Source organism: Thermobia domestica, chromosome 4 (genome assembly GCF_964235325.1).
Source record: "Thermobia domestica chromosome 4, izTheDome1.hap1.1, whole genome shotgun sequence".
Lineage (NCBI taxonomy): Eukaryota > Metazoa > Arthropoda > Insecta > Zygentoma > Lepismatidae > Thermobia > Thermobia domestica.
Genome location: NC_137457.1, coordinates 248,204,314 through 248,219,875, shown reverse-complemented (window position 1 = coordinate 248,219,875; position 15,562 = coordinate 248,204,314). Strand labels below are relative to the sequence as shown.

At 37.6% G+C, this 15,562-nt stretch overlaps 1 protein-coding gene across 8 annotated transcripts in view; it reads left to right on the top strand.

The window, feature by feature from the left end:
* Positions 1-1,718: 1,718 nt before the first annotated feature.
* LOC145683963 (venom allergen 5-like) overlaps positions 1,719-15,562 on the top strand; it is a 105,977-nt gene continuing 92,133 nt past the window's right edge. For 6 of the 8 annotated variants that reach the window (XM_081755688.1, XM_081755689.1, XM_081755684.1 and 3 more), the window contains exons 1-2: positions 1,720-1,879; positions 6,527-6,663. In XM_081755688.1, coding sequence (XP_081611814.1) covers positions 1,876-1,879; positions 6,527-6,663 — 141 coding nt within the window. In that variant the 5' untranslated portion in view covers positions 1,720-1,875. Of the gene's footprint in view, positions 1,910-6,526; positions 6,664-15,562 lie in introns of all 8 variants that reach the window. The other 2 variants (XM_081755685.1, XM_081755681.1) reach the window with 2 other exon arrangements.

The following is a 15,562-nucleotide window of genomic DNA, read 5'->3' as shown; positions in this document are numbered from 1 at the left end:
TCGTAATTAACATAGGGGTTGGAAAAGTGCTCATAAAAGGGAACGAGTTCACCCCTTAAAAAGTGCTCGTAAAAGAGAACGAATACACCCCCTAAAAAGTGCTCATAAAAGGGAATAAATTCACCCCTAAAATGGAGGTCGTAAAAGACCGTGGGCTCACGGTGTACGGTGCTCAATTTCCCAGGGGCTTGTGAGTTGTCCTATGTTGGCCAATGTTGGCCAATACTGGCCCAGATCGATCCATTTTCTACTACTCCCTTCCGAAATATATTTTGGCAGTTAGGTACTTCTGGCTCGTACCAAGTCACCCGTTGTTAAATTTTGAAGAAAGTATCCCATAAACTACTTTCCATTAAATAAATTAAAAAACTGAAATTTCTCAATGTAATACTATCATTTCTTAAGTAGACTTTTCACTCGCAAAACAGAGCAGTAATCGTGAATACGTAATTCCTTATCCAAGTAAACGAAAGTGACGATGTCAGACGAAATTTTGGTGCTAATACAATGTGTATTAGCGTATTTTTCATCCTAATAGTTGACCAGTTTCTCAATAAAAAACATTTATTTTTTTTATAAAACTAACTTGTGATTGGCAAAAGAGGGTATCAACCTTCAATATGTAAAATCATACCATAATAAACTAGAAAAGAGATGTAAGACAGAGTTTTGGTATCAATGGAAAAGCTCTTCGTTCATCACAGAAACATATTCAACTCTTAGATCTTGTAATACAGAAGAGTTTTGGTATCAGTAGAAAGGCTTTTCGTTCATCATAGAAGCACATTCAACTCTTAGATCTGGTATGAGATGCGGATAAGTCCTCTTACTGGCGTCTGAGTAAGTCCTCTTTTCTACTATTTACAATTTCTTATTTGCACAATTTTTATAACTAGTGTTCTTTTATATATTGAGCAATCATAATAGGCCTTATGCAGAGTCGTTTTGTCGTATGATTAGCATTATACTAACAGCTTGACTACTGCAGGAAACATGTTAATCGAACTCTTCAGTATGCGTCAGAACGACTCTGCATAAGTCTCAATGTGTCTAGTGCTGCGATTAACCCGACGGCACTGGTGCCAAGTCTCACAGACCCGTGCCACTTGTTTTTGTAGCCTGTTGGTTGGACGTTGGTATTTGGCCGTTGGTTCTGATTGGGGTTCAAATTGAAAATTTTATTTTTCAATTGAAACTTCTGAACATGATTCATTACCTTGTGATAACATGTTGAAACTTTTGAACTTTTTACTACATAATAATTGTAATTCTACCATATTTTCATAACCCTTCAATTTTTCGAACATGCACCAAATGTAACATTTGTATTGAAATTCGCAATATGCCTGTTTAATATGCATAATACGGAATAAAATTACCAACAAAAAATTTATACAAAAATAATTAGGTAAAGATCTAAAATTTAACAAATGGGTCTGTGAGACTAGACGCCAGTGGTCAAGTTACATTAACAGGCGCCACTGCTGCCGGGTTAAGATTTAATTTTCACAATTAAGTTAATTTAGTTTTCAAATTTTTTGATATGCAGATTTATAATGTCTGTACCACTATTATTGCATCATAAATGTTGAGTATACATTCTTTGTACTTAACGTGATTTTATATCATAAAGAGCTCTGTAACATAGAGGACTTGGCCGATGTTGGATGCCTTAATATAATTATAACCTGTTACGAACAAGATATCAAAAGGTTCAAATTTAAAGAAGAATATTTTCAGATCGCACACTTATCTGTGTCTTAAGATATAAGTCGTTCTTCCTCTCCTGAGAATTATAGCTTTATATTACATATAAGGAATTATTTTTATTGGTTGAAGTTTGTACAACATAGGAGAAAGTGGGAGTATAGGAAAATGGGTAAGTAGCACGAAACAAGTTGTTTTAACGGTAAGTATCAAAGTTTCGAAGTAATTGCATGTAAGTCTTCATTAAGCAGCCTTTAAACGACAGTTGTGTAGTTATATAGGAAAATTACAGTTTATGACAAACATGACTTAATGTTGTGACTACAAGTGATACAATGTTCCAATTAGAAATGATTTGAATGCGTGAACGGTCACGAAAACATATCGCAGTTACAGGAACAACGTAAACGTACTGTGTTATCTATTTCTGTACGTGCTACTTATAAGTAGGATTCTTAACCTGATATTATTCTATTTTAATCCAATATAAACTAGTTTACTAGTGTGATTATGTACCATGTTCAGAGTAGGTTGGGATCAAATATAATTTATGGTATACACAATTCAATGCTGATTCACTGCTCCGACTACAATGATTTTAACACGTGAAAAATCACGGAACCAAGTAACAATAATATGGACAACATTACTTAATAGACAATTCTATATTGTATTGACTGATAAATTTACATACTATACATATCCTGCAGTGTGTACTTTTGTCTTTTGAAAACATTATATGAAAAAGAGAATAAACTAACTTTAATATAACCATAACTTTAGCTTTGGAATCTAATTCTCCAAGAACCATTCTGACAGCCATACGATAGGCCTATATAAACAATCTAATTAACCTTTAAAATAAAAATAAAACAACTTGTTCCAACAAGAACAAAGCTATAATAACTTTTGTTATATAAGAATGCAAATTAAACAATATATCTTAAATAAAAATTCAAATTTACCTTACATTTAAGATATGCCCTGATTGTGTTCGTTAATACCAGCGTGGAACTAGAAATGCAACCGAAAGCTTGTTGACAACATTACAAAAGTTCATGATTTGGATTATTTCATGCATAAATGTGCTCTTATCTTTATGATAGGACCTCCGTTATATCATAACTTATTTTCAGATAAATTGATGTATTATCTTTCATCTATCAACCACCTAAAATATGTTGAGCTTTTGCACACAGGTGTTGATATTCCACATCACATGAAATATGAGACGCAGCTGTTCAAACCTAACGTAATTTAACAGCTGACTGTCTTAGCTAATAGGTGCGCAAACAGTAGGCCTAATGAAATGTTTAGAATCACATAAAGTATTGCGCCGTGAATATGCTATGAAATTTCCGCAAGACAGCGCTACATTTTACAATTTTATTTGAATAAAGGCGCAAATACTGCGCACTACTGTGAACAAATTTGTGTTCTTTATGTAGAAGATACGTTATCAAGAGCAACAGCCAAGAGATGGTTCATTGGCTTTCATTCTGGATATTTCTATGTCCAAGATATTCCTTGCAGTGGGCATCCAATCACAGAAACAACGGATGATATTTTGGGAAAAGGTGAGCAAGACCGGCATATAAGGAGTCATGTCATTGCCAATGGCTTGATCAGAATCAGGAAACAGTATTAAATCATTTGGAGAAAGATGGCTACAAAAATAAGCTCGTCGTTTGGTCCCACATGATCTGACTCAAAAGCATTTATATGATCGATTTTCCGTCTGCGAACATCTACTGAAACGTAACGAATTCCAACCACTACTGACGCAGTTTTCACAAATGATGAAAATTGGATGACGTGTGACAGCAATGTGCGAAAAAGGTTGTGCTCGAAGCGACGGGAAGCTCCATTGATTGTAGAAAAATTCGTAGTGAGCACAGGAAGGTTGTATTATACTTTTGGTGAGATTTGAAGGGCATTGGGGATCACGAGCTACTGCTATCCGGCATAAACATAAACTTAGACCTGTATTGTCTTGAATCAGCACGACTGCACCTAGTAATTGAAAATAAACGGCCGGAACTGGTCAACAGAAAGCAGAGCTTGGTGGCAATGAACTATTGCCACACCTGTCATATAGTCCGACCTTGCCCCTTCGAATTACTACCTATTTCGGTTTATGACGCACTTACTGAAATAGCAATGCTTTATCAATCGGTAGGAGGTCAAAACAGCAGTGACTGTCTTCTTTCCCTTTAAGGAAAAGATCTAGCACGAATGTGGAGTCGAGAAACTGGCAGAAAAGTAGATGGAAAGACTTCAGCACGAGAGGCTATACTTTGAACGTTCAACTGCTTTCATTGTACTGTAATAAATAGTTATATTGAGTACCAGGATATTGCAAGACTTCTAACTTTCCCTTGTATTATTATTATTATTATTGTGGAGTCATACGGTTTGTCAACGTGTGCATTTCTCATTCTCCTTGGCCACGTTGTCTTTACGCTCATCTTCTTGTAAGGGCGTGCCTAAGGAATTGCTAGGGGATCGGCGTAAGCATCTCAGTATGAAGTTGCGGAATTCACTTATTTCTTTCATTTATAAACGTTTATTATGACCCACATTTTATGGTGACCAATTATTATATATGAGCAGCAGCGTAAATTTGTCTTTTACATTGGGAGGGACGGGTAAGACATTCCAATAATCTTTTATTTTTAAGTGATGCTCAATATTTTTTAAGTTGAGAAACAATGCTGTGGAGGATTGATCAGGAGAGCAAAGTTGCCTTCAGCATTTGGTGGCGGGCAGATTTCAGGCTTATTCTGGGTAGACATCAATTTCATCTCACTTTCCTTTGTGGCAATCAGACACAAGTCATCACATTTTAAATCGGATTATTGGAGGGAGCAAACCACCCCAGTTCCAAGATTAGAGGGGACCTATCCCCCCGGGACATGCGCTAGTGTATATGAGTCAGAGCTCATCCTCTCGTAAGTCCAATTGAGTCAGATAAACATTTCCCAAATATAGAATGTGGAAAAGCAAGTATCGCGATTGCTGTAGTCCGATGTCTTGTAATAAAAGATAAAGATGTGGCTAATGCCAATGAAAAAGCTGCCCGTCTGAAAGGTATTAAGCGTTTTTCTACTAAGAAAGTTAAGAAAGTTATTACTTACAGAGGTTGATCAGTCTACATTTGGCCAATTTCAACTTACCTAAAAATTTAGAAGAATCCATGGCGCCAGGTCCGTAAGTGCTCGATGTGTTTCCCTTGGTTTCTAACAATAGGCAATAGCGTAATTTCCACTGCAATACGCTTCTCTGAAGAACTGGGAGGGAAATCTTGTCCCATTCCCTTTGCACAGCTTTCCAAAGTCCTTCCACAGTTGTTACACGCCATTTTCTCAAAGTCCGCTTGAGCAATCCAAATCCACAATAATCCATAGGACTTCCATCTGGAGATTTAACAGGTACTTCATTGAAAGGTATCACCTGTATACCACTTGCCTCCTCCATCTCCCTGTAGAATGCGAGGGACGATCGTGAGGTATATGATGAAACCTTGTCCATGTGAATGCGCACCAGATTGGCGTCATTTCCGTACATTGTTGGAATTTCATGCTCGTAGATCGGCCGCATGATCTGCTCCTGAAAATACTGCGAATTTATTTTGCAGTTCTTCGCCACCCTACGAATCTACAGTTTACCTCGATAACAGTAGCCAGTACCATGAACCCTTTCGGGAAGGATTCTTTACAGACACGGACCCACCTTCTGAAGTTCTTGGAGCCTTTCTCTCGGTACATGATGGCTCTCTGTTTGCCACAGTCGGAAAGGTAAATCGATGCTTCATCGAGCGTTACGACGTACATCCACCTTTGTTTTGCCAGATGCCATTCGTACAGCTTCCGGGCGTTACATTTTCCTACCTTTTGGTGGGCATCCGTGAGAAGATGGCCGCGAGTTTTCATGACTTTTTCCACCTTGAGTTGATGGTGTAACGTCAGGTTCACAGTCCCCAAAGACACGTCAAGACGATTAGCCATACACCTTTGTGTTGGCGAATTTTCTTGCATTACCATTTTGCGAAGTTTCCTCTGCATGGTAGAAGTGGCCTTGGTGCAGTGCCTTCCTAGGCAACTTTGTTGGTGATCCAAATGGTGGAACTTCGTTGAACTTGTACTTTTTAATAACATTTTTATTTCACTTATACTGATGTTGCAACCATTCTTGTTGCACTGTTTTCTAATGACAGAAACACTAAAGTGGGCGTCATAAGGAGCCGGAACATAGCCTTCCCAAAACCGGCTTAGTTTGGGTGGCATTTTGGTCACATTGCGGAAATCCACACACTTGCAAACAAAATTTAACACAACACTCACAACAATGGTCCTGTTTTGTGCATTGTTGTCGTCCGCGCGGAAAAACAACTCCGTTCCCAAGAAGCCACTGCACAACACTGCAGGACGCCACGAGCCAGGTCGGGTGAGTCCATTCTGTCCGGGAGGGGGAAGGAACGAAATCGGCCAAACGTAGGCTGAACAACCTCTATACGCCGCCGGACAGGTTAAATATATTTAAAAAAAGTGCGGAATAGCAGTTTATTAATGGAAACAGTAAATGAGAAGCAAACTGCAAACTAGCGATTGTCAATCAGAGAGTGATTTCGTGCCGGAATGTTTAAACGCGTGGTACGTAATGGTAAAGAATTCAGCGCTTCAGTAGCAACATTGTACGAACTTTCAGATAACAATTTCAGTAGTACTTCTGTTTTGTGTTGTTTAAATCTATTATAACATGTTCGTATTTCCTTGAGCTAGAGATTAAAATTTTGGTTATCACGTTGACTATTTTACAGGTGTAAATGTGAACTTTCTCTTGTTAATTCTGTTGCAATGCCTCAGTGTGTTTAGTCAAGAAATAATGAGAGACTACTGTAAGATGTCATGTAAACTAAACAATAAATCGGTTCCACATACGATGTGTAGTTATAAGGTAAGTTTATAGCAGCTTCTTCTGTAATGTATTTGACTATATTTTGACTGTGATCCATTTGACTTGATGGCTTACTTTCAGGAGTATCCTTAGTATATCTTTTATTATATGTTTTGTTCTTAGGATTTTTTAAAATTTATCTCTGAAAATTTGTTAGCTCAGACACAAATCTGCACACAAGTTCATTTTCGCGCCGAAATACAATATGTGTCATAAACAAGCTATACGTTTGATAATTTGTTTAGAATTTTGATACATAAATAAACTATTCGTACCTATTGGCACATTATAATAACAAATATACCCAAATAAAAAATGCGTGTCTCTCTCACCATTCTTAAAACCTTCCTCTTATGTCTGGTACAGTCCGCAGCAAAAAAAAAAAAAAACTCTGTAAGTTTATTATGAAACTACGCGTAACAGCGCAGGGAATCAACGCACGAATCACGCCAGGAGAAACCTCGGCGTCCTCAACTGCACACTGTAGCGGCAGTCTTGTTACCAAGTAAACCACTACCTATGAAAGGGTATTGTAGGCTTCCCCTTAATGCGGAATAGTTTGGGCAAGTAATCCTTTCTGTTATGGAAATTATAAATCTGCTTCAACTCGAACAATTTATTATATAATTTCTTCAACATATGTGTAAATTCAACAATAACAATATAACTGTGCTGACACAAACAACATTATTCAACATTAACTTGAACAATTTCCCATATTGATTGGTAGTCCGGAAGTTTTCACACATTCGCATTCTACTAATTTTATATTCCAAATTAGTTTTACTGGTTATACTTTTGAAAGGTTTCATATATCAAATATTTACGCAAATTGAATTTAATCTCCAAATATAACAATATAGATATTAATCTAGTGACCAAAGACATACTACTCACCAAAAAGTTGTAACAGTTGGGCCGAAATGGAAAGAAAAAAATAGATTAAAATTTAATACTTGCAATTTCCTGACGAGTCATATATCGTTGGCACTTTACATAAATTTATAACATTATTCCGGCTACCTTCCGGTAGGAGCACGTAATATCCAAACACTATACCGAAATCACATTTAACTATTTATCAATTTAACGGACACAATTTCTAAGCTCCTATCTCTGCTTACCTCACGTTTCATTCTAAAAATGGAAACGCAGTAGGTAGGAGTAAATTACAAAAGATAGATGGCGTTTTAATCACTTCGAACAAACGAATATCAGAACCCTGACATTGACCTACAGAGCCAATGTTTCCATATACAAGTTTATTTAACTAATCAGCTGATCGAGAGAGTTCAAGTTCTTTTTTTTCTCATGAACTTATGATAGAAATGTCTCAACACTTATTTTTGAGCAAAAGATTTCGTCGTTTTACAATCAACTTAACATGATCATGTTGCAGATTTTTTGCTGCGGACTGTACATACTTAAATAAAGGTCTACTTGTTAGAAATTCTCCATGTAAATTTATATAAATAGTAAAAAGTTGCTGTATCATTGTTGATCAACCGTTCGCTGACCTTATATGTCATGAAAGGAATGTGTAAATGCAGTGGTATATTATAGCATATCTTCTTTTTCATTTACGGTAGATATAATGCTTTTATGTTTGTCGTTATAAGAATAGCCGTTGACAGATAGTGCTCTAGAACACGTGCAAACAAGTACAATGTACTGTTATATCTTATTGCTGAAGGATATCAACCAGCTTAAGTGTTTTTAGGGATGAGGGACATTTATAGTGATGCATCAGCATCAATAACATTTAATTGTCAAGTATGTTTTGAGAAGGACATGCAGGAAAATGTGATTATTCCCGTTTTGACCAAAGCCAATTGTTGTTGGCGCTAAGGACAATTATGCAAATTTATCTGAAGCTTTCTGTGAGAAACCAAATGCATCAATTCAACGTGAGTTCTGGTACTGTACATAAGGTTGCGAAACATTTGGGATAAATATGCGCCCAATGACTTTTCAGCAATGTTAGCGGTGAGACAAATTTGGATGTTTCCTTAAACATTTGTCACGTCACCAGTTGAACAGGGATCGTAGAATATTGTAACTTTAGATGAATCCTGGTGTCATCATTTTGAACTAAGTTGAAACGTCTTAGAGAATGAAATGTGTACATTCATTCCCATGTCCCAACATATGAAGTCACAAGCATTTGCAAGGAAAGTAATGTTAGTATCTTCTTTCATTGCCATTGACCAATCATACTTGACTTGAAGGAAATAGGATAAACCTTTAATGACGAACGCTACTCTTTGACTTTGGCCCGTATTCGTATATAAATTAAACGCAAAATACCTGGTTTATCTACTGGAGGTAACTGTATTTCACAATAATGTCCGTTACCGTGTTGCAATTGTATAAATGTCCCTACAAACCTGGCCGTTCACATCTTTAATCCTCTAAAGAAGTTCAAAGATGAAAAGGTTTCACTCAGGTAAAGAGATGAAGGCCACTGAGCGCTAATGATTCGAATGTCAAACTTCCAAATTTTACAAGGACAAAATTCATAGATTGGTCACACAAGTACAAATGTTTGAACATTTATGCTGAATTTTTGAACCTCAAATCCTATGATACACTCATCATGAATTATTGACTTTACACTGTATATAAATGGTAGCAAAATGCAATAGTACTTTGAAGATATTATCTGCTAACGAATTTCCATTGATCGCACCACAATTGGCTAATATACTGTAGATCTCTAATTGTCAATATATTTTATTGTATGTTCAAATGAATCATTTAATAGAAACACGAGTCATAAGTCTTGTAGTATATCCAGAACCCAATCCACAGGCGCGAATATTTGCGTGATCGGCTATAAGTACAAGATCAAACTAAACCAAGAGGTAGAGTGGCAAGCGGATTACTTAACATAAATGTCATCACTCCGCGAGTATCCTCGGCCTCTAGTGGTATTGAGAATGAATGCTCAACAACATCCAACATGTAAATTGTTACAATATGATATCAAATTCGATCATAACATTGTGGTAGCAACAAAAAAAATGTCATGTAAAAGAGAAAGCTGCAGTGAACCACAGCTCAGCAATATAACGGTTCTAGAAATTTCGTGGAGGTTGTAACAACGTCAAAGATTAACCAAAGAATGGCCACCCCAAAAAATGAAATATTTCAGTTTAACGATTATACTCTTTAAACTAAGGGGGACGATCATTAATGCAAGTGAATGATGATGGAAGAATTGACGGAATGTGAATGCGGAAGGAAACGGGAGTATTCCGACCTACAGACATGATGTTATAGACCACAAGTATATTTGGACGGGAATCGACCCACGGACCTCACGCATCAGAGGGAAGCGCTCTAGCACTAAGTCAATGTGACTCCTACCGGCCACCGCAGGGTAACAAATTCTGAGGTCGTATGGTACACCATTGAGGAAAATCCATTCGCCAGCACTTGACGATTGTTAAGCCAAGTCAAGATTCCCCAGTCCACTGTGGAAACTCGAGGAAACCACGAGGAACTGCCGCATTGTACCATATGGGTTATCACAGATCAGGCTTATGAAGAGTGAATTGATAATTGCTGGAAAATGCACGTGATGTATGTTTCCTGAAGCGGATTGTCACATGCCATGAAAAATGGGTGTAGTTCCGAAATCCAAATGTACAAAATCAATGGTTAAGCAAGAGCCAACTTCTAGAACCGGTCCGTGTAATAGGGCCACTTCGAGCATAAAGTCCTGCTCTCTGTGTGGTGGAACTACGAGAGGGTATTTCACTTCAAGCTCGTTCCTAACGGTCGTATTATCAATGCTGATCTTTATTCCGAACAGTTGAGTGGATGCACGCTTCATTACACCAAAAATATTCTGTATTGGTGAATCGAAAGCGTGCCCAGCTGCAATATGATAACACAAAACAACAGTTGGCTCAAAAACGTTACTAAAATCCAGTAATTTGATAGCTCCTAACTGACACAGCTGACATATAGTCATGTTACCCCTTCTTATTATTACTTGTTTCGGTTAATGGTGGACTTCCTGAAATCACAATGCTTCACCAACCAGCAGAAGGTGAAAACAGTAGCGACTAACTTCTTTGCCTCTAAGAACAAGGCCTGGTATCGACGTGGAATATCAAAGAACTGGTAGACAGTCCAACGGGAGGAACTATACTTTGAATGCTAATCTGCTTTCACTGTGTTGTTTTGAATACAGAGATGTGGTGTACCAGAATATTACAAAGCTTATGACTTAACCTTGTACATAGAGTTAATAATTTAAGTCGATAGTATAGATTTTAATAACAGAAAATTTTGCTTTTAAATACTATGATATATTAGTAGTAGTTGATTATGAGAAATGTGTTATATTCAACCCGTGTAACGTGGGTTCCTGTCACCACTGCATGGCGCGTCCTCAGGTTGCGGATCGAGGAGAAGGCCTCTAGATATAGAGGTTAGCTGCGAATATACTGAATAAGCAGTCGCGGACAGCCGACTAGGAGTGGTCCTCCAGCTTGGGGGTTTGGATAGGGCTAACAACCTCATCCTGTAAAAAAAAAGCACTTGTTCAGAAATATTCACAAAAGCCTCGGACAAGGACTGATAACTTGGCACGACCTCAGCAAAAGAAAATGGACATGAGATTTGGAACATGGAATATTAGGAGTCTTTATAGGGCAGGCGCGTTAAAATCCGTAACGAGTGAGTTAGAGAAATACAGGATGGACGTAGTAGGTGTTCAGGAAGTTAGGTGGGAAGGAAATGGATCTGAGAATTCCGGAAATTTTACGTTCTTTTACGGGGAAGGAAACAAAAATCACCAGTTAGGAACAGGGTTTTTCGTTCATAAACGTATATTACCAGCAATTAAACGGGTTGAATTTGTCACTGACAGACTTTCTTTTATTCTCTTAAGGGACGGTGGTGTGATATTATTGTTTTAAATGTACATGCCCCAACTGAAGATAAGGATGACGATATAAAAGACAGTTTTTACGAAGAAGTGGAACGAATATTTGACCAATTCCCGCTATACCATATGAAAATTCTATTAGGGGATTTCAATGCGAAGGTAGGAAGAGAGGATATTTTCAAACCGATTATAGGGAACGAAAGCCTGCATAAGGAAAGTAATGACAACGGTGTTAGACTCGTAAATTTTGCAACATCCAAAAACCTAATCGTGAAGAGTACTAAATTCACACATCGCGACATTCATAAATACACTTGGACATCACCAGACGGGAAAACACATAATCAAATTGATCACGTTTTAGTAGATAGAAGAAGGCAATCTAGCATAATTGACGTCCGGTCGTTTAGAGGGGCTGATTGCGACACCGACCACTACCTGGTAGCAGCGATAATACGAGAGAGGTTATCGTTGAATAAAGGTAATATTCATTGTCCGAAAACGGAGAGACTTAATTTAAAGAAATTAGAAGAGAGCCAGGTAAGAGAGAAATACCAGATTGAAGTTTCGAATAGATTCTCGGCTTTAGAAGATTCGGAGTGCACTAGTGTTGAGGATACCTGGATTGAAATTAGAGATAGCATTAAAATTTCAGCAAAAGAAAAATTGGGACACGGATGCATAAAACTAGCAGAGAAGAGAAAACAGGCAAAATTACGCTGACTACAAAATCCGAATGAAGTAACTACACAAAATTTCGCAGATATCAGGCGGGAAACTTCCAAAACTTTTAGAACAAAGAAACGCGATTTTCTGAAAGCTAAAATTAAGGAACTTCAAGATAATAGTAAAAATAAAAACATCCGGGACATGTATAAGGGAATCAACGTATTTAAGAAAGGCTATCAACCTCGTGCTTATATATTAAAGAAATCTGACGGTACAGTTCTCACTGACACGGATAGCATCTTAAATAGATGGAAATATTTCTGTGACGATTTGCTTAACACGCAACCGAAAACCAGTGTGCGTGGAGAAAAGGAGATACACACCGCAGAACCGCATATTCCAGAACCCAACCGAATAGAAGTAGAAACTGCTATAAAGAAATTAAAGAAACACAAATCTCTGGGTGCAGATGAAATTCCGGCTGAGTTAATTTTAGCTGGAGGCGAAAAATTGTGGAACAAGATACACAAACTCATTCTCCTTATCTGGAACAAGGAAGAATTGCCACAAGAGTGGAAAGAATCAATCATTGTTCCAATTCACAAGAAAGACGACAAAACTGACCGTAATAATTATCGAGGCATCTCTCTTCTGTCAACATCCTATAAAATTCTTTCAAATATTCTATTAGCAAGACTGACCCCATACGCAGATGAAATTATTGGAGATTATCAATGCGGATTTAGACGGAATCGATCAACTATCGACCAAATATTTACCATTCGCCAAATACTCGAAAAAAAGTGGGAATACAATATCCCGGTACATCAACTATTTATTGATTTTAGAGAAGCGTACGACTCGGTTAGGAGAGAAACATTATTCAACGTCCTTACAGAACTTGGAATACCGAGAAAGCTAATTAGATTAATTAAGATATGTTTAAATGAATCCCAAAGTAAAGTCCGGGGAGGAAAATTTTTGTCCACGAGTTTCACGTCGAAAATGGCCTGAAACAAGGAGATGCGTTGTCGCCATTATTATTTAACTTCGTTCTGGAATACGCTATAAGGAAAATCAAAGATAGCAACCAGGGCCTAGAATTGAACGGTATTCACCAGGTTATGGCATATGCTGATGACGTAAATTTAATAGGGGATGATAGGAGAACAATAGAAAGAAATGCAGAGATCTTATTAAACGCTTGCAGGGACATGGGTTTAGAAGTAAATGCAGATAAAACTAAATACATGGATGTGCGTCGGGACCGGAATACAGCAAACTATGGATGCGTTAAAATATTAAATAATACTTTTGATAAAGTGGATAGTTTCAAATACCTAGGATCAATATTAACAAAGGAAAATCATATTCACGGAGAAATTAAATGTCGACTAAAAGCAGGGAATTCGTGTTACTATTCGGTTCAAAATCTCTTGTCGCGAATTCTGTCGAGAAATTTGAAGCTTAAAATATACAAAACGGTAATCATGCCTGTTGTTCTGTATGGCTGCGAAACATGGTCACTTACACTGAGGGAAGAACATAGACTGAAAGTATTTGAGAACAAGATCCTGAGACGAATATTCGGACCCAAGAGGAACGGGAATGGGGAATGGCGGGAACTTCATAACGAGGAACTACATAATTTATATGGTTTACCCAACATTGTTAGGGTCGTGAAGTCTAGGAGGCTTAGGTGGGCGGGTCATGTAGCTAGAATGGTAGAAAGTAGAAACGCTTTCAAAGTCTTGACAGAAAGACCAATCGGAAAACGACCATTAGGAAGACCTAGGCGCAGATGGGAGGACAATATTAAGATGGATCTCGCAGAGATTGGAATACAAAGTAGAAACTGGATGCAGTTAGCTAAGGATAGAAGTCAGTGGAGAGCTTTTGTGAACGCGGCATTGAACCTCCGGGTTCCAAAGGCCATAGAGTTAGTTAGTTAGTTAGTTAGTTAGTGTTATATTCAACCTTTAAAAAAGTTACACTGTAGAGTTTGATACGATGGCAGTAGCAAAGTTAGACTGCAAATTGTTAATTACGTTGGCGAAGTTCTCGGAATAGTGGGATATCTACGTCTTTTTGAATTTGTTTTATTCTAGTATCCACGCTGTGACCGGTGATGGCTCTTGCCACTTTGTTTTGGAGTAATACCTCAAGGTGATGGAACTGATGTTTTACCATGCCAGGTGATCATATATTGCAGAGTACGACGCACTTTTGGTAAAATTATCGTTAGTTTCGTAGATTAATTTCAGACTGACTAATATGTCGATTTGTGTTCAGAAACGTGTGATCTCCTTTTCTGTATTCGTAAGATGATGGTCAAGGATACTTTGTGATACTTCGCTTGTAGTTGCGGCTGCGGGTCTATCTGGTAGTGTATCAAGTTGTATTTTTGTTATGTGATGTTCTTGGCAAAGTCAATGTGGGTTCTCTTTAAAGTATTTATCTAAATCATCCATGCTTTTTTCCATGTCTACAAAAGAGCTACTCAACGTCGAAGTTACCGATAATTTGGATAACTTGCAAATGTTGCAGTGTCATTCATAACTTATTAGTCACTGTTTTCCGTGTGGTGAACGACTAATTGTGTATATTGCGTTCAGGGTCGGTGGTAGACAGTATCCACATGGTAATCCTGCTCGAATGTTCCGTGATTCCGTGACGTGACGTGACTCGAAGGCTCAGTGGGTGATAAAATTGCTAAGAAATTGCATCTTGTATTGTAAGAAGTCGGCTTCATTAAATGAAATGAAATTTCTATAGTTGCGCCACTATAAGAACCGTACTCCAATCTCATAGCACTATTATATAAAACAGAAAAGAGTGCCAGGCAGCGCGCCTCTCGTTGATTGCTCATAACTTCATCCTCCTTGAGTACTTGAGTTCATGTCCTTGAAAGGGATGGGTTGTCGCCACGTCTAGTAAACAAAGCTACATGCACAATATTTTCACAGCTCTCTAATTGCAGGCATAGAATATATTACAGGACAAAATATCATTAAAACTAATAGCGTGTTTGGTCGTTTATTCTTGTCTCGTACTTTATATTTGTAAGAATATATAGTGAGCCCTGAATAATTATATATGTTTCGCACAAGAGCACGATAGATCAGTGATAAACAACTGTCCCGAAATTTGAAGGTTCTAGGTCCACACTCGTATTTGATCATTTTTAACGACTTTTATCCGCGGTTACTGTTAATTTCGTAAGATAAATGCTTTGAAGCCTGTCTTGATAATACATGTATTTATCATTATTCTGTCTCTCGAAACGAAGAAAAACTAAGTCTAACTCCCTTGCGCTAAAGATAAGTTTGA